Genomic DNA, 17,803 nt, shown 5'->3' with positions numbered 1-17,803 from the left:
GAAAAGAGAGAGTAGAGGGAAGGAGCGGGCTGTCTCATTAGAGGGAGAGCAATTAGGAGTATATAGCAAGGTGTATATAAATTTTGTATGAGAGACTGACTTGATTTGTAAACTTTCACTTAAAGCACAATAAAAATTAAAAACAAACAAACAAAAGAATTGCATGTAAACTTGGGTCCTTCAGATATTTGTGTCTCACCTAATATGGAGGCCATGGGCCACTCCTGGCCACAACGTACTGAAATGTGACTGGCTCAAAGGAGACATACTTCCTAGCTGATACTAGCCATCAGTGTATTGGGATGCCAAGGCTGGGCTTTGGGAAGCAGAGAGCATATAGGGTGGGTGGCAGATGGAGGCAGGGCTGGGAAGGACGGGAAGGAGAACCAGATTATTCCCCAGGAACCATGGCAATGGAGGTGAGAAGTTCAGGAAGGAAAGGCTTATTTGCATGGACGCAGTGCTGAAAACTGAGCACAGAGGAAACCTGAAGGTTTTTATGAGATTGCCATGGTGGCACAGGACTAGGCAGTGTTTTGTTCTCTTATGTATGAGGGCGACGTGAGTCCGAGCTAACTTCGTTTGCAACAAACAACAGCAACGATGGTAACAGGATTCCTCTAATCCAGAGGTTCTCAGTGAGGGGCGATTTTGCACCCCAGGGGACATTTGGCAATATCTGGGAAGATTTTTGGGTGTCACAAGGAGGGTGGTGATGCAACTGGCAGCTAGCGGGCAGAGTTCAGGGATGCTGCTAAACAACCTACAGGGCCCAGGACAGCCTCTGCCCCCGCAGAGAACAGCTGAGGCCGAGGGCCCTGCTGGCCCTATGTTTAGCCCTGCACTGGCAGGACCCCTCCCCTAGTTAACCAGCCTCCGTCACATGCCTGCTGATGCCCTGCAGACGGACCTGCCCTGGGCACATCACCCAAAGCCTGGGACCTGGGTGCATCTCCTCTGTCCTTCCAGCAGGTCTTGACGCGCCCCACCTGGGCCGACGTGTGCGGAGAATGGAAACATCTCCCTGGCAATGTCTCTGGGCCGCCTCCTCCGCCGGGCCTCCTCTAAAGCCTCGGACCTCCTGACCCTCACTCCCGGCGGCAGCTGCAGCGGGCCCCCCTCCGTCCTAGGTGGCGAGATCATCTACTCCAAGAACAATGTCTGCGTGCACCTGCCCGAGGGGCTGCAGGGGCCAGGCGAGCACCACCCAGGTGAGCGGGGCACCTCCTGAACCAGGGCCTGGAGGAGGGCAGCTTGGAGGGTCCTGTCTCACCGCCCCTCTGGCGCTCACTTGCTTGGCTGTAATGGGGGTCGGTGAGCTCTGACTCATGCGGGATGGCAGCAGCTGTGCCAGGGGAAGAAGGTGCCAGACACCAAAGGGCTGGCCGGGCAGGTTGCCCCACTGCCCCGGGACCTGGGAAGTGGGACCCCTCCCCTGCTGGACACTGTGTCACCCTTGCCCACCTGCTGGGTTCTGGAGTCACGACCCACCCCATCTTCCCACTCTCCCCCTTCGGCCTAGAGGGCTAGATCAGAACAGTGTGGAGCCTAGGGCCAGGACTGGAGTCTGGAGGGATGGGTGGAATTCCTGGTGAGATGGTCTGTCCTGTCCGTCTCTGTCCTGTCACCCCACTGCTCTGAATGAGGGAAGACAGTTCCCAGCGGGTCTGCAGGAATGGGGACAGACGAGGGCCCTTTCCATGGACTCCTTGACACTGGGGTTCACTATTTCCTGGGCCGTTCCTGGGACATTCACACATGGTGACTGCTTAGTCCCTGGGGTGGGGAGAAGTTTTCTGTGATGACAGTGGCTTGTGTATCTGTCCACAGCCCCCACAAACAGCTCAGGTGGGGAGCTGTTTTCTGTGATGACAGTGGCTTGTGTGTCTGTCCGTAGCCCCCACAAATGGCTCAGGTGCAGAAGCCCCCCACGCAGGACCAGGAAGCTGACTTTGCATGTGTGGCAGGGAATTCTGGGTCCTGGGTACCTGCAATGTGCTCTGGAACGGGGGCAGGCTCTGGGTGGCTTGTCCCCTCAATCCTGTGGATTCCTCACCCCCAGGGGAGGTGCGCTGCTTGGGAGGGCCAGAGGGCCCAGGTTCGTGACTGAGTATAAAACAAAAAATAAGAGTAGCAGACTTTGAGACATTCGTGAGACATTCGTGAGGTGTTCATGTTGCCGGTGGAAGGTGGAGGGATGGAGAGAGAGAGTGCTGGGGAGCAGTGGTCCAGGGAGTCATGGTCCTAGAGGCAGTGGTCTTACGGTGGTCTTAGGGTGGCGATGGGGTGGGGGGCAATGATCCAGGCAGCAATGCTCTGGGGCTTGATTCCTGATGTCAAAGCTCTGTGATTTGAGGGTGTGGAAACCCCATAGGCCTCACTCTCACATCACACTTATGCACAACTGGCTTATGTTCTGTGGGCTTTCCAGCCTCTTCGGAAGCAGGAGTGGCGGTAAGGAGATTCTGGGGTTACCCCCAGAGCCAGGACCCCAAGAGATGTGGCAGAAGATGCCCCACTCCTGTAGAGATGAGGCGGGATTGGTGAGACAGGCCCAGGAGTCAGGGTGTCCTGGAATGGCTCGGTTGTGCCCCTTTCCCCTGAACGGAGCGCCCAGGAGCCCAGAGAGCCCACCTGGGTTGACAGTGTCACTGACCCCTGACTAGCCACTGGCCTTGGATAGCTCACTCTCCCGTCTGTCAGTGACCCAGGGTGTGACATCGGTGTTCAACAAGCAACCTTAAAAAATGACCCCTTCTTCCAAAAACCGCAATTAAAAAACCAAAAAACACTCCGAGATGGCCAAGGCCGACTGGGAAGCCCAAACGCTGCCATTCTGGATGTCTTCTTTTTATGAAATTGAAAGCAAGTCTCCAGCCTTCATCCCTCCTAACAATGCTGACCCAGGGCTGGGGGCTGGACGGCAGGCAGGACTTGGCCCTTGGATAGTGGGCCAGACAGGATGGGGGAGCTCTGAACACAGGGTGGCCCCGCCCCACCCCGGGCCGGGTGCTGCACAGGGACCCAGGCCTGGATATGCTGGAACGGAGCCCTCAGGAGAGTATGTTTAGAAAACGCCAATGGCTTTGGCGCACTTTGAAGCTGCGTGTTCTGCCCTTATGATGCGTTTACAAAACAGGGCGGGGGCTCTACCAGAAACAAGCTGAGGGCCCTGGCATGTCCATGCCAGCACGCCACTCTCCCTAACTGCCATCCCTGGCCTCTCACAGGGTACCTGTGCCTGTACATGGAGAAGGACGAGCTGCTGGGGACCACCCTCATCCTCGCGTGGGTCCCCAACTCTCGGATCCAGAGGCAGGATGAGGAAGCACTGCGCTACATCACTCCCGAGAGCTCACCCGTGCGCAAGGCCCCCCGACCACGGGCCCGGCGCACCCAGAGCTCGGAGGGCCCCTGCCAGGCCTCGCCCATGGAGCCTCGGCCAACCCTGACCCCCAAAGATGAGGATGTCCTGGTGGTGGCCCAGAGCACCCGGGATGCTGTGCCCAGCAGCCCTTTATCGGGGGATGGGGAGAATCTGGCCCCAGGCCTGGGCGTGGATGGTGCCCTCCTGGCCTCGCAGCCCACCCACAGCGACTCTGGCATCCTGTCCACAGTCGGCTCACAGGATGGGACTGAGGAGGGGCAGGGGCCACGACCTGAGACTGGCGAGGAGGAGGGCTCCCTGGAGCTGTCGGCCGAGGGCGTGAGCGGGGACAGCTCCTTTGACTCCGACTCCGATGCATTCTCCTCGCCCTTCTGCCTCTCACCCATCAGTGCTGCGCTTGCCGAGAGCAGCAGCTCCGTGTTTCTGGAAAGCGAAGGCAGGTGAGTTCCTTGACCTTTGGTCTTGGGCTCCTGAGTGGGCCCCATAGGCCTGGCCTTGGGGTGTTGGGCCATTGAGAAGGCCTGCTGCTCAGGTCGCCAGGCCCCAGGTCTCCCTAGGGTGGCCGAGGGGCTGCACCACTGTACCCGTGATGTCATGCCCTACCAAGGCAGGGGTCTCAACCCCACACCCTGACGGAGGGCCGAACAGTCACTGCCAGGTCCCACCAGCCCATGACCGAGGCTAAGCCCCTGGCCAGGCTTCCAGGGGTCCTGGGCTCTACTGTATTTTTACGCAAATAATGCTTGCCTTCTATGTTTGTTTGCCAACTGCTCCCTCCTGCCTCAAGGTATTTTTGTAAACTCTGCTATGCCAATTTTTTTTTACATGTTGCTGTTTAAAAGAAAAAATTAGCATGGTATGCTCATGAAAATACCTTGGCAGGGGGCAGGGGACGATGGTTACACACATGCCAAAAAAAATTGGCATATTTGCATAAAAATGTGGTAATACTCTTATCACAGGGGGACTGGGAGTTGTGGTTACCCCACAGCCTCCAAGCAAATGCCCCAGAGGCCCGGGGAGCGGCCTGAGGGCTTACGAGGGTGGTTGAGGCCCAGTCTTGCTGCTGTGTCCACCCCAGGCCCCACGGCACACCCCTGGCAGCCACAGCAGGCACATGGCCCAGCCTACCAGGCCCTGGGAAACTTAGCCTGTCTGTGTTCTGCTGTTCACCTCTGCTGGGCCAGTGGAACATGGCCCAGAGGAAGTGCTGGCAGCGTTTGCCCTACTCGGGGTGGCCATACGCTGCCCGGGGGCGCAGAGCGCCTGAACACGCTGGCTTGCTTGCTGGGAGGGGGAGGGTTGACCTCTGCCCTGCTTGGCTCCCTGGGAGCTATGGCGTCATGGTGGCCACCACCCAGTATCACAGCGATTCTCCAGGCTCGGGTTCTCCAGAGATGGGCACCCCAATGCTGTTAACCACAGGGTTGCACCAGCTCACCAGCCAGAACAAGCACCCAATGGGGCCACATCTGACCTCCACCAGCCCTTCCCATGGCTCTCCTTAGTCAAACAGTGGTGATAACAATAAACAATAGTAACAGCTGACATTAGTCAGTCTGCAGTTAATCATTAAGCTATGGGCGGGCATGTGCTCGGTGTTGACCCGTCTCAGTGACCATCCCTGTGTGGCAGGTGCTAATGTTGTCCCCATTGTATAGAAGGGGAAACTGAGGCTTGGAGAAGTTAAGTAGCTGTCGGAGGTCGCTGAGCTAGTGGAGCTGGGATTGAGCTCCTCTGGGTCCAGTGCCAGAGATGAGCACATAATGTTACGCCCGACTGAGGACAATCAGAGAGCAAGCAGCCAGGTGTGGGGACACCGAAACGTTCCGTGGCTCAGCAGGAAGGAATTCGAGATGGAGTCTTTCCTGATTTTATCCCTTTAAGATTTGGTCCATTAAAGCCCAAGGGTGAACTGGTAACATTTCCCTGAAGTATTTGAGAGCGCATTCAGTCAGCTGGAACCGAGGACCCCAGGGCCATGATGAGGCTGGCTGAACTGTGCCGCGGGGTTTGGACCCAGGCTGGGGATGAAACTCCAGCCCTTCAGGGTCTGGCCAGCTGGCTTTGTCAGAGCGCCCCCTGGTGGTGCCACATGGGCAGTGCAGCGGTACTGTGGGTACCTGCAGGCAGCCCAGCACCACCCTCAGGGTCCCCCTGACTGAGAGCCCAGGGGACAGAACCAGAATTAGAACCCAGGCTGTGGACTTCAAGTTCATCTCTCTGGACAGCAGCCCAGCCTCACCCAGGAGCTTGGATTGGGAATCGGCTGGGTGGCTGTGAGCCTGGGAAGGTGACTGATCTGCTTGGAGCCTCAGTTTCCTTGTTTGTAAAATGAGAATAGGATTATCCATTTTATGGGGTGATGAAAATTTACCCCTAGATCCCGTTTTTATTCCCCCCACCGTGGCTGCATGTGAGACTTGCCCCGGGACAGGGGACCATTCACGCAGTTCTGAGGCCCAGGATCTCCCGCTGCCCCTAAGCAGTGGTTCTCACCTGGGCCAGTTCTGTCCACAAGGGATGGGCGGCAGTGTCAGGAGACAGTTTTGATTGTTGCGACTGGGGGGTGGGAGCTGCTGGCATCTAGTGGATGGAGGCCGGGGTGCCACTTAACCCCCTGCAAGGCACAGGACAGCTCCCACCACAAAGAATGATCCGTTGTTAAGAGGTGCTGATTGCCTCAGACCGAGGGCCGTGCGGGGCTGGCTAGATGAGGCCAAGAGCAGCCTTGTGTTGGAGCAAGATGGAGAGAGATGGCCTCCCTCCTCCTGGGGGGCTGTCTTGGAAAAGCCTCTCTCTGAGGCAAGATGTGGTGGGTATCACCTGGAGACACAGGGTCTTCTGGACCCAGCCAGGATGAGAGGCCTTGGGGAGCTTTCAAATAAATGAAGATATGGCTTCCGAGGGGCTGGGCGGGCCCTGGAATCTGCATTTTCCCAGGTGATGGATCCGTGAGCTGAGCCAGGTCTGGGTGCTCAGACGTGAGTCCATGCAGGGCACATTCACTTACTTCCTGTTCTTCACATAGCAGCATGTGCGATGCTGGTCTTCCCACCAGGCAGCAAACCCTGGAAGCAAAGGGCACCCCTGGGCTCCTTCTGGACCCCTAGCCCCTCCGCAGAGATGGACCAGAGGGCTGCCTGCATGGACACCATAGAGGGGGGCTTGAGCCTGGGCTGCTCGAGCCTGGGCTGCTCCTGCAAACCCCCGTGCAGCTTTTAAAATCCCAGTGACCAGGTCCCCCCAGACCAATTAGATTCAAGTCCCTGAGGGTGGGGCTCAGACATCTATGCCTTTGTTACCCCCCCAGGAGGTTCCAAGTACAGCCAGGGTGAGAACTGCCACTGTGGACCAGACAACAGGGAGGGAGGTGTGGTTGTGTGACACAGGCAGAGAGGGGCGCCAGGGCTGAGGTCCCCAAGCACCAGCATTCCAGCTGAGCCACATGCCTCACGGGGGTGGGGAGTGCTGGCCTGGAAGACTGGCAGGCACTGTAGCTACTCCTGGAATAAAAAAATGTTGCCATTGAATTGACTCTGACTCATGGTGACCTCGTGTGTCAGAGTAGAGCTGTGCTCCATAGGGTTTTCCATGGCTGATTTTTCAGAAGTAGACTGCCAGGCCTTTCTTCCATGTCTCCTCTGGGTGGATTCAAACTTCCAGCCTTTCTGTTAGCAACTGAGCACGTTAACTCTTTGCACCATCCACGGTCTCCATTCCTGGAATGAGAGACTCCTAATGAGTCAGAGCCGACTAGAGGCGTAGATGGCAACTAACAGCAACAGCAGTTTAATTGAGAGTTGAATCCCCCTCCCCCACCCCACCACAGGGGACAGTAGGAGGCTGGCTCACAGGACCTCTCTGATGGCAGATCTGGAGAACTACACGTGGAGCCTGAGCATCAGGCTGGGGATGGTGAGGGATCCCAGAGTCACCCCAGCATGTGTCTCCTGGCAGGTGGTTCCCAGGAGGACTGAGTGATTTATAAAAATGGCGGCGGGCCCTGGGCTTTCCACGTTCACACTAGCCCCTTTTGAACTTCTCTGGTGGGTTACAGCAGGCGGAGTCCCGGCTCCTGTCCTGGATCTCCTTCTTGGTCCCCTGTGGCCCCGGCACAGTGAAGGACAGGGTCCTCCTTGACTCAGTGGGCACCCAGGTGTATTTGGGGGATGGAGGAAGCGGCCGATTTAGGTGGCTGGCAGAGCTGTGGCCGCAGGCTCATCATCATGGACCCCCAGTGGCCGAGGGCTCAAGCTTTTAAAGAGCAGGGTTGGGTTTCCGTTGTTCTCTTGGCCTGCATCTCCCAGAATGCCAGACACCGAGGCCAAGGCGGTGATGAAGATGAGGATGACCACAGACAGTTGGTGGATAGCCTGTCATTAGTTTCTGTCCAGTTGGGTGAAGGTGTCATATAACTGGCACTCCCATGTGACCAGAGACAAGTCATTGGTGACATATGTGAAGAACTGAAACACAGATCCTACTCTCTAAGTCATGTTTCTTCTGGAACTCACCCTAATAAATTGTCCAAATATGAGGTGGGGAAAAAAAAAATTGCATAAAGATGTTCATCATGGTATTCTTTGTAACGGGGGTAAAAGGGAAAAGAGCCTAACTATCCAACAGTAGAAAACCAGTTGTTGTTGAGTTGATCCCAACACATGAGAACCTCACATGCCGCAGGGTAGAGTTGCATTCCATGTGGTTTTCAAGGCTGTGACCTTTCAGAAGCGGATTGCCAGGCCTTTCTTGAGTCTCCTCTGGGGGGGTTTGAATCAACAACTTTTATGGATAGTAGTTGAGCGCTTAACCATTTGCACCACCCAGGGACTCCTGACAATAGAGAAGTAGGTACCTTAATAAAGGTTCATCTACTAGATCAAGGTTTGTTTTTTAATTATTATTTATTTATTTTTATTGAACTTTAGATGAAGGTTTAGAGAACAGACTAGTTTCTCATCAAACAGTACACACATTGCTGCATGTCATTGGTTAACAACCCCGTGACATGTCAACATTCTCCCTTTTCAACCCTGGGTTCCCTATTACCAGCTTTCCTGTCCCCTCCTGCCTTTTAGTCCCCGCCCCTGGGCTGGTGCCTCCTTTTAGTCTTGTTTTGTTCCATGGGCCTGTTCAATCTAGATCAAGGGGTTTTAACTGGGTTCATGAACTCCTTAAGACATGCCACTTTGTGTGTGCTCATGGGCCTGCATTGTCTGAAGAGGGGGCCCCATTTGACTCCCTAAAGGGTCTGTGACCCTGAAAAGATTCCGAACCTCTGTACTACCAGGTGGGAGAGGGTGCAGTATTTATAAAGACTGTGCTGCTACAACCTGGAAATATTTACAGTAGATCAAGAGAAAAAAGCTAGCGAATTATGTGCACAATATGGTTGTTGTTGGGTGTCGTCAAATCGATTCCGGCTCATAGCAGCTGCATGTGACAGAGTAGAACTGCCCCATAGGGCTTCCTAGGGCTAGGCTGTGATCCTTACGGGAGCAGATCGTCAGGTCTTTTCTCCCACGGAGCCATTGGTGGGTTCAAACTGCTGTCCTTTCAGTTAGTAGCCGAGCGCTTAACTGTTGCGCCACCAGGGCTTCTCACAATATGATTAAACTATATTAAAAGGCCTAAAAGATGCATGAATGGGGCAGTCTAGAACGGCATCTCCCAGTGGAATTTTGCACCATGATGGTTGTTGTTAGGAGCCTTCAAGTTGGTTCTGACTCACAGCAACCCTACGTACCACAGAATGAAACACTGCCCAGTCCTGCGCCATGCTCACAATCGTTATTATGCTCGAGCCCATTGTTGCAGCTACTGTGTCAATCCATCTCGTTGAAGGTCTTCCTCTTTTCCACTGACCCTGTATTTTACCAAGCATGATATCCTTCTCCAGGGACTGATCCCTCTGACAACATGTCCAAAGTATGTAAACTGCCATCTTGCCATCCTTGCTTCTAAGGAGCGTTCTGGTTGTACTTCTTCCAAGACAGATTTGTTCATTCTGTTGGCAGTCCATGGTATATTCAATATTCTTTGCCAAAAGCATCAATTCTTCTTCAGTCTTCCTTATTTGTTGTCCAGCTCTCACATGCATATGATGCGATTGAAAACACCATAGCTTGGATTAGGCGCACCTTAGTCTTCAAGGTGACATCTTTGCTTTTCAACACTTTAAAGAGGTCCTTTGCAGCAGATTTGCCCAGTGCAATGAGTCTTTTAATTTCTTCGCTGCTGCTTCCTTGGGTGTTGATTGTGGATCCAAGTAAGATGAAATCTTTGACAGCTTCAATCTTTTCTCCATTTATCATGACATGGCTTATTGGTCCAGTTGTGAGGATTTTCATTTTCTTTATGTTGAGGTGCAGTCCATACTGAAGGCTGTGGTCTTTGATCTTCATCAGTAAGTGCTCCAAGTCCTCTTCACTTTCAGCAAGCAAGGTTGTGTCATCTGCATAACCCAGGTTGTTAATGAGTCTTCCTCCAATCCTGATGCCCCGTTCTTCTTCATACAGTCTAGCTTCTCAGATTATTTGCTCAGCATACAGATCGAATAGGTTTGGTGAATGGATACAACCCTGACGCACACCTTCCCTGACTTTAAGCACGCAGTATCCTCTTGTTCTGTTCCATCAGCTGCCTCTTGATCTATGTACAGGTTCCTCTTGAGCACAATTAAGTGTTCTGGAATTCCCATTCTTCCCAATGTTACCCATAATTTGTTATGATCCACACAGTCGAATGCCTTTGCATAGTCAGTAAAGCACAGGTAAACATCCTTCTGGTATTCTCTGCTTTCAGGCAGGATCCATCTGACATCAGCAGTGATATCCCTGGTTCCACGTCCTCTTCTGAAACCGGCCTGAATTTGTGGCAGTTCCCTGTTGACATACTGCTGCAGCCGCTTTTGAATAATCTTCAGCAAAATTTTGCTTGCGTGTGATATTAATGATACTGTTCTATAATTTCCACATTCGGCTGGATCACCTTTCTTGGGAATAGGCATAAATATAGATCTCTTCTAGTTGGTTCACCAGGTAGCTAGCTGTCTTCCAAATTTCTTGGCATAGACGAGTGAGCACCTCCAGCGCTGCATCTGTTTGTTGAGACATCTCAATTGATGCTCTGTCAATTCCTGTTTTTCGCCAATGCCTTCAGTGCAGCTTGGACTTCTTCCTTCAGTACCATCGGTTCCTGATCATAGGCCACCTCTTGAAATGGTAAATGTTAACTAATTCTTTTTGGTATAATGACTCTGTGTATTCCTTCCATCTTCTTTTGATGCTTCCTGCGTCGTTTAATATTTTCCCCATAGAATCCTTCCCTCCATGATGGAGATACTCCATATCTGTCATCTGATACGGTAGCCATGTTGACAGCCACGTGTGTCTGCGAGCACTTGAAATGCTGCCAGTGACTGAGGCACTGAATTTTTAATTTTATGTAGTATTAATTAAATCTAAATTCAAATAGCATACATGGCCAGTGGCCACTTTATTGGACAGCGCAGGTCTAGGGTAAGATAGGCCAAATGTTAGAGTCATGTGGTTATGAGTAATTTTTTTCCTTTTCTCCACTTTCAAAAATATTATGCTGGGATTATACTAACTTTATAATGAAAAAATGGTTTTTTGAGTATATCCCCCACGCGCTGCTGTCGAGCTGACCCCGACTCACGGAAACCCCACACGTGTCGCAGTAGGACTATGCTCCGTAGGGCTTTCAGGGGCTGACTTGATGGAAGTAGATCACCAAGCCTTTCCTCTGAGGTGCCTCTGGGTAGACTCGAGCCTCCAACTTTTTGGTGAGCAGCCAAGGGTGTAATAAAAAATTTTAAAAAAGACAAACCTGTTGCCGTGGGATCGATTCCAACTCATGACGACTCCATGTGATTCAGAATAGAACTGCTCCATAGGGTTTTCTTGGCTGTGAGCTTTACAGGAGCAGAGTGCCAGGCCTTTCTTCTGGGGAACCTCCGGGTAGGTTTGAACTGCAAACCTGTAATAGTGCAGAATGTGACCCTGGGGGACCCTTCCTTGTTCTGACATTAAATCTCTATTTGGTTAGCACAAAGTTGTTGTCGTTAGGTGGCATCAAGTAGATTCTGACTCATAGTGACCCCAGTGTGACAGAGTGGAACTGCCCCATAGGGTTTTCTGGGCTGTCGTCTTTATGGGAGCAGATCGCCAGGTCTCTCTCCTGCAGAGCTGCTGGGTGAGTCTGAACCACCCACCTTTTGGTTAGCAGCCGTGTGCTTAACCATTGAGCCACCAGGACTCACTGGTTGGCATAAAAGCCAGTTTGGAATAACCCAGTGGAGAAGGGGAAAGCAGATGGAGGTATAGTGAAGCCAGAATGGCTGAGTGGGAAATTTGAAGTTGATTGATGGCCCATTGGGTTCATTTCAGTTCGGTGTATGTTTGAAAAATTCCATCATAAAATGTTTTCAAAATGGATGAATACAGCATATGCAGTATTTTTTTTTTATGTAGGCAGTTAGACCCCTGCGTGGCTCAGAACTGGCTCTGCCTGGTCTGCTGTGAAGCACGCTTGGTAATAAAAAAGCCCCGAGGGCTAGCCATTGGGCTACCCAGTACAGTGAGGTTCTTACAAAGGAACAATGCTAATGACTCTGCCGCCATCAGTCCCCAGCTGTGTCCTCGGATGCTTCTTTTTTAAGGTCTGTCTCTCATAAGACCCACCAGTCATTCTTGGCATGTGTTCTCCAGGTGGCTGACCCAGTGGAAGGTGGCGCAGGAGATTATGGAATGGACCAGGTAGTCCCACTCTGCAGGCATGTTCTGTTCTGTCTATAGTGCCAAGTTGGCTCCTCCCCTTCCCCCCCCCCGCAGGCTCTTGACCTCACGCTGGCATCATTGGTTCCCTGCTCTAGGCAGGTGAGCCAGGTGCAGCCACAGGTGGGCGTGGGCTGGTGAGCAGGGCGACCTGCCCACTGGTCCTGCGTGCACTGCCCAGCCTGTCTGTCCAGCCCTCCCTCCCGCTCCTTCCCATGTAGCTGTGCATTTGGGCCAAACTTGAGCTCCGTGGCAGGCAGGCTCACCTGGCCCCCTCTACCTGCAGGTGGAGAAGCTGATTCTCTCTGTGGCACCTGCTGGGGACTGATTTTCCCTCTGCTGAGTTCCTCCTTTTGTGCAGGTCCCTCATGTGGCATCTAAAATACTCTGCCTAGAGCTGTTGCTTTCCTGAGGGTCTTACCAGTCTGCCTGTAGTAGCACGGTCCAACGGAACCATCCACGGAGAAGGATGTTGTCCGATACGGTGGCCATACTGAGCCATTGAAATGTGGCAATGTGATGGAGAAGCTGGATTTTAATGTTATTTATTTCATTGAATTTAAATGTCAATAGCCCCCATGTGGCAAGGGACTTCCATATTGGGTAGTACAGGTCTAGATGAGGCATTCTTTGAAAGAATAGAAGGTGGGTCTTAGAAATGGCAGTACCCACCCGACACAGAGAACCAAAACCAAACCAAACCCATTGCTGTTGAGTCAATTCCGACTCATGGTGACTCCATGTGTTGCAGAGTAGAACTGAGCTCTGTAGGATTTTCTTGGATGTAATTTTTATAGAAGCAGATTGCCAGGCCTTTCTTCCATGGTGCCACTAAGTGAGTTAGAATCACCTACCTTTCAGTTAGCAGCCGAGCACTTTACTACTTCGCCATCAGGGCTTCTTTCGTCATTAAACCAAAAACAAACAAACACATTGCCGTTGAGTTGATTCCAACTCATAGTGACTCTATAGGACAGAGTAGAACTGTCCCATAGAGTTTCCAAGGAGAGCCTGGTGGATTCAAACTGCCGACCTTTTGGTTAGCAGCTGTAGCTCTTAACCACTAAGCCACCAGGGTTTCCGGGGCTTCACTAGGGAAATGCAAATCAAAACCACAATGAGATACCACTTCACGCCCACAACTAGGATGACTGATATCAGAAAAATGGAAGATCCTAAGTGTTGGTAAGGATGTAGAGAAATTGGAGCCCTCGTGGAAAACAGTTACGTAGTTCCTTAAAAAGTTAAACATAGAATTACCATATGACCCAGCAATTCCACTCCCAGGTATATGCCCCAAGGACTTGAAAGCAGTGGCTTAAACAGATACGTGTGCGCCCATGTGCACTACAGCCCTGTCCACAATCGCCAAAAGGTGGGAACAACCCAAGTGTCCTTTAACAGGGATGGATAAGCAAAATGTGGTCTGTCCATACAGTGGAACATCACACAGCCATATAGAGAAACAAAGTCCTGAGACACACCATGGCAGGGATGAGCCTCCTGATACACAGCACGGCAGGGATGAACCTGAAAACATGCTGAGGGAAAGAAGCCGGACATGAAGGACAAATACTGCATGATTCCACTGACGTGAAATATCTAGGCTAGGCAGGTACCTGGGGACAAGCTCATTAGTGGTTCCGACGAGCGGCAGGCAGAGAAGAGGGTGTCATTGCTTGGGGGGCCCTGAGTGTCCGTCCAGGTGGTGGAAACATTTGGATGGTTGTACAACACAGTCAGCGTAGTCAGTGTTGCTGAATTTTACATGTAAAAATGGTTGAAATGGCAAGTGTTTTGTTATATATATTTTACTACAATTAAAAATAAATAAAGAGAAGACAAAGAGCAGCAAACAAGTGTCCTCCACCCAGGCGCTGGCTCCCCAGGAAGGCAGCAGGAGGGCTTAGGCTACAGGAGCCACAGGCGAAGCTGGGGCAGCCAGTGAGGGCACAGTGACGAGGAGCCCTGAATTACTGTCCACCCGATGTGATGGGCTGACAACGCTGACCCAGCCCCCAGCAGCCAGGCGAGGTGGGAGTAAATGGAAACTTAAGTGCTTGTTGTCTTTAGGAGGAAAAGGCGCTAAGACACCATGGTGTCACAGTTAACAGAGAAATTATTGATGGCATTGGTGCTGGTCTTGGGCCTCATGGCCCTGCTTCTCCCCACAGCACAAGAAGGACAGACACGGGGCGCTCTGTTACTCCTGGGCTCTGAGAAGGAACTGGTGGGCCAGAACGGAGTGTCTACAGGGGCCCTGGGGGTCTCCGTCCCGAGCCTCCCAGCCCGTAGCCCCTCCGTCATTGCTGTCATTGCTGGGGTTTTGCTGTCTACCCAACTCAGGGCAAGCAGGAGAGCCTGAGGAGTGAGTGGGAAGTCTCCAGAAATGAGCGAAGGAATTAGACCTGCCGGGTGAGGGGGGAGGACTTGACCCCCTGCTCCCGTCTGCTCAGGGTCAGAGGGTTGTCCAGAAGATGAGCACCCAGTGGTGGAGACAGCTCCCTGGTGCTGCAGATAGTTTGCACTCGACTAGTAACATAAAGGAGGGCGGTTCAAAACCACCCAGCCGTGCTATGGAAGAAAGGCCTGGTGATTTGCTTCTGTCAAGGTTATAGGGCGGGTCCCCGCCACAACCAGGTGAGGGGTGGCCCGCATGGCCAGCCTTGTGGGTTGGGGGTGCTGAGACAGGCCGGATCCCAGAGAGATGCAGGCCTGGAGTTGCCTGGAATCAGCAAAGACCTGGGAGGAGACACATCTGCCACCCTCCCAAATTTCAGGAGGCATCTCTGTTCATAGCCATGGGCCAGGTGTCCCTGGATGCCCTGGGTACACCGCCCACTCCGGGTGCTTCTCCAACACCCCTGTTGCCCCCTCCTAGCCCCCCTCAGCAGCCTGGCACCGGGAAGCTGGCGGCTTCCAAAGATCTGTTGTTTGGGTTTGTTTGTGCTTTTGTAACTGGGAGCTGAGATTTATTTCTTTAAAACATCCTATCACCCAACACCCTGCAATCTGTTCATGGCTCTTGAAGACGAGGCTTGGCTGATGTTTCTGCAGCACTCGGCAGGCTCTGCACAGGCATCTCCTGTGCCCCCTGCCCCGCTGCCGGCACCGCCAGCCAAGGCAGCAGATAGCAGGGGTCCCTACCAGTGCGGGAGGGTGGCCGACACGGGCTCCCAGCCCTGTGGCCTTGCCTGCAGCCCCCGGGCAGGCTGGACACAGCCATGAATGCAGTCTCATGCCAGATTCCCACTGCTAGGCAGTGCCCAGGGCAGGGACAGGCCCCCCTCGCCAGCTGCCCCCGGTCTGGGAGCTCATTAGCAGGCAGTGACTGCCACAGGGTCCTCCAGGGGCTTGGAAGGGCTGCCAGAGCATCCAGGCTGGGTCTCAACAGCGCCAGCCCTTTGATGCCCGGCTCCGGATGGCTGCTTGGCGCACACATGCTGTCTGGGGAGGAGGAGCCTGGCCCAGTTGGCAGGGTGAGGCTGCGAGGGTCTGCCAGGGCTGAGAGCCTGTGGAGCTTTGTGGTCAGATGCCAGATGTGAGCCTAAGCCCCAGCCATGATCCCGAGGGCGTGAGCCTGGCAGATGTTTGAGCTCTCTGTGCCTCAGAGTTCTCATCTGCTGGAGGGGCCATTGGAGGATGACTGAGGAGAAGGGTGCCAAGGGCAAAGGGCATACAGTAAGTGACTAATCATTGCTGTGAAAACAAAGTAACAGGTAGCACAGTTGTGGTTCTTAACAGGGTGCCAGCCGCCTCCGAGAGCTCCGCGCTGGTGGCCCGGGGCCACCGCGACAAGCAGCCACAGACGGGGCACTTAGGGAAACAGGAAATCAGGAGGAATGGGGAGTGAAAAGGAAAAAAGAAGTTTTAAACAAGATATGAATTATTAGAGTTAATAATGAATTTTGTGAAGTTGTCAGGTTACAGTCAATACAAAAAAGGAATTATATTTCTGTATACTAGCCAAACAGGAGCCCTGGTGGCACAGTGGTTAAGAGCTTGGGTGCTAACCAAAAGGTCAGCAGTTCGAATCCACCAGCCACTCCTTGGGAGCCCTATGGGGCAGTTCTACTCTGTCCTACAGGGTTGCTAAAAGTCAGAATTAACTCGAGACAGCAACAGGTTTAGCAACGCAGAAATGAAAACGAGAAAACATATTTGCAATATTGATATAATACCAAACCAAAAAAATGAATCCATTGCCGTTGAGTCGATTCCGACTCATAGTGACCGTATAGGACGGGGTAGAACTGCCCCATAGAGTTTCCAAGGAGCACCTAGTGGATTCAAACTGCAGACCTTTTGGTTAGCAGCTGCGGCACTTAACCACTATGGCACCAGGGTTTCCACTGACATAATACCTAGGAATAAATTCACCAATAGATGTGAAAGGCTTCAATACTAAAACTAAAAGTTAAAAATGAGAAATGCTGGCTCCTTCCTTGCCTCTTCCAGCATCTAGTGGCGCCAGGGACTCCTTGGCTTGTGGCCACATCACACCAATCTTTGCCTCTATCGTCATGTGGCCTTGTCCTCTTCTTGTAAGGGTGCCAGTCATTTGATTTAGGGTCCACTCTAAATCCACAGTGTTCTCATCTCAAGATTCTTAACTAATCATGTCAGCAAAGACCCTGTTTCCAAATAAAGTCACATTCTGAAGTTCCAAGTGGACATGAGTCATTGGGAGACACGATTCAACCCACTACATGGCTTATGGGTATGGACACATTAAATCTTCGAAACAACACCACATGATTGATTCTGTTATTATCCCATTTTAGAGAAAGTTGAGGCCTAGAGGTCTCAAGTCATTTGTACAAGGTCAGGGTACTGGCTGAGATACATGGTACCAGGTGAAGTTAAAAATAAACAATCAACTCAATGCCATTAGTCATATAAAAAAAAAAAAAAAGTCATATAAGGAAATGCAAATCAAAACCACCATGAGATACCACTTCATACCACCAGGATGGCTATTATCAGAAAAATGAAAAATAGCAAGTGTTGGCGAGGACATGGAGAAATTGAAACATTTGTGCATTGCTGGTGGTAGGGTAAAATGGTGCCACGGCTGTGGAAAACAGTTTTGCAGTTCACCAAAGAGTTAAAAATAGAATTGCCATGTTGTTGTTGTTGTCGGTTCCAATTCACGGTGACCCCATGTGCAACAGAAGGAAACACTTCCTGGTCCTGCGCCATCCTCACAATCGTCGTTCTGCTTCACTCCATTGTTGCAGCCACTGTGTCAATCCATCTCGTTAAGGCTCTTCCTCTTTTCGCTGACCCTTACTCCCGAGTATAGACCCAAAAGAATTGAAAGCAGGAACTCAGACAGATACTTGTACACCCATGTTCATAACAACACTATTCACAACAGCCAAAGTGGCCATCAACTGATGAATGGATAAATAAAATGTGGTATATCCACACAATGGAATATTAACTCAGCCATAAAGAGAAATTAAGTCCTGGTACATGGCACAATATGAGTTAACCTTGAAAACATGCTGAGCGAAAGAAGGTAGACATAGAAGAACAAACATTGTATGATCCCAATCACATGAAATATCTAGAATAGGAAAATGCATAGAGACAGAAGGTAACCCATGAA

At 51.9% G+C, this 17,803-nt stretch overlaps 1 protein-coding gene across 7 annotated transcripts in view; it reads left to right on the top strand.

The window, feature by feature from the left end:
* The window catches only part of TBC1D16 (TBC1 domain family member 16), a 102,842-nt gene that overhangs the window by 19,280 nt on the left and 65,759 nt on the right, over positions 1-17,803 (top strand). For 6 of the 7 annotated variants that reach the window (XM_049859124.1, XM_049859125.1, XM_049859126.1 and 3 more), the window contains exons 2-3: positions 973-1,211; positions 3,231-3,828. In XM_049859124.1, coding sequence (XP_049715081.1) covers positions 1,031-1,211; positions 3,231-3,828 — 779 coding nt within the window. In that variant the 5' untranslated portion in view covers positions 973-1,030. Of the gene's footprint in view, positions 1-969; positions 1,212-3,230; positions 3,829-17,803 lie in introns of all 7 variants that reach the window. The other variant, XM_049859123.1, reaches the window with a different exon arrangement.

Source organism: Elephas maximus, chromosome 19, assembly GCF_024166365.1.
Source record: "Elephas maximus indicus isolate mEleMax1 chromosome 19, mEleMax1 primary haplotype, whole genome shotgun sequence".
Lineage (NCBI taxonomy): Eukaryota > Metazoa > Chordata > Mammalia > Proboscidea > Elephantidae > Elephas > Elephas maximus.
Note: the sequence above shows the minus strand (reverse complement) of the source record. Positions and strands in the feature narration are given on the sequence as shown.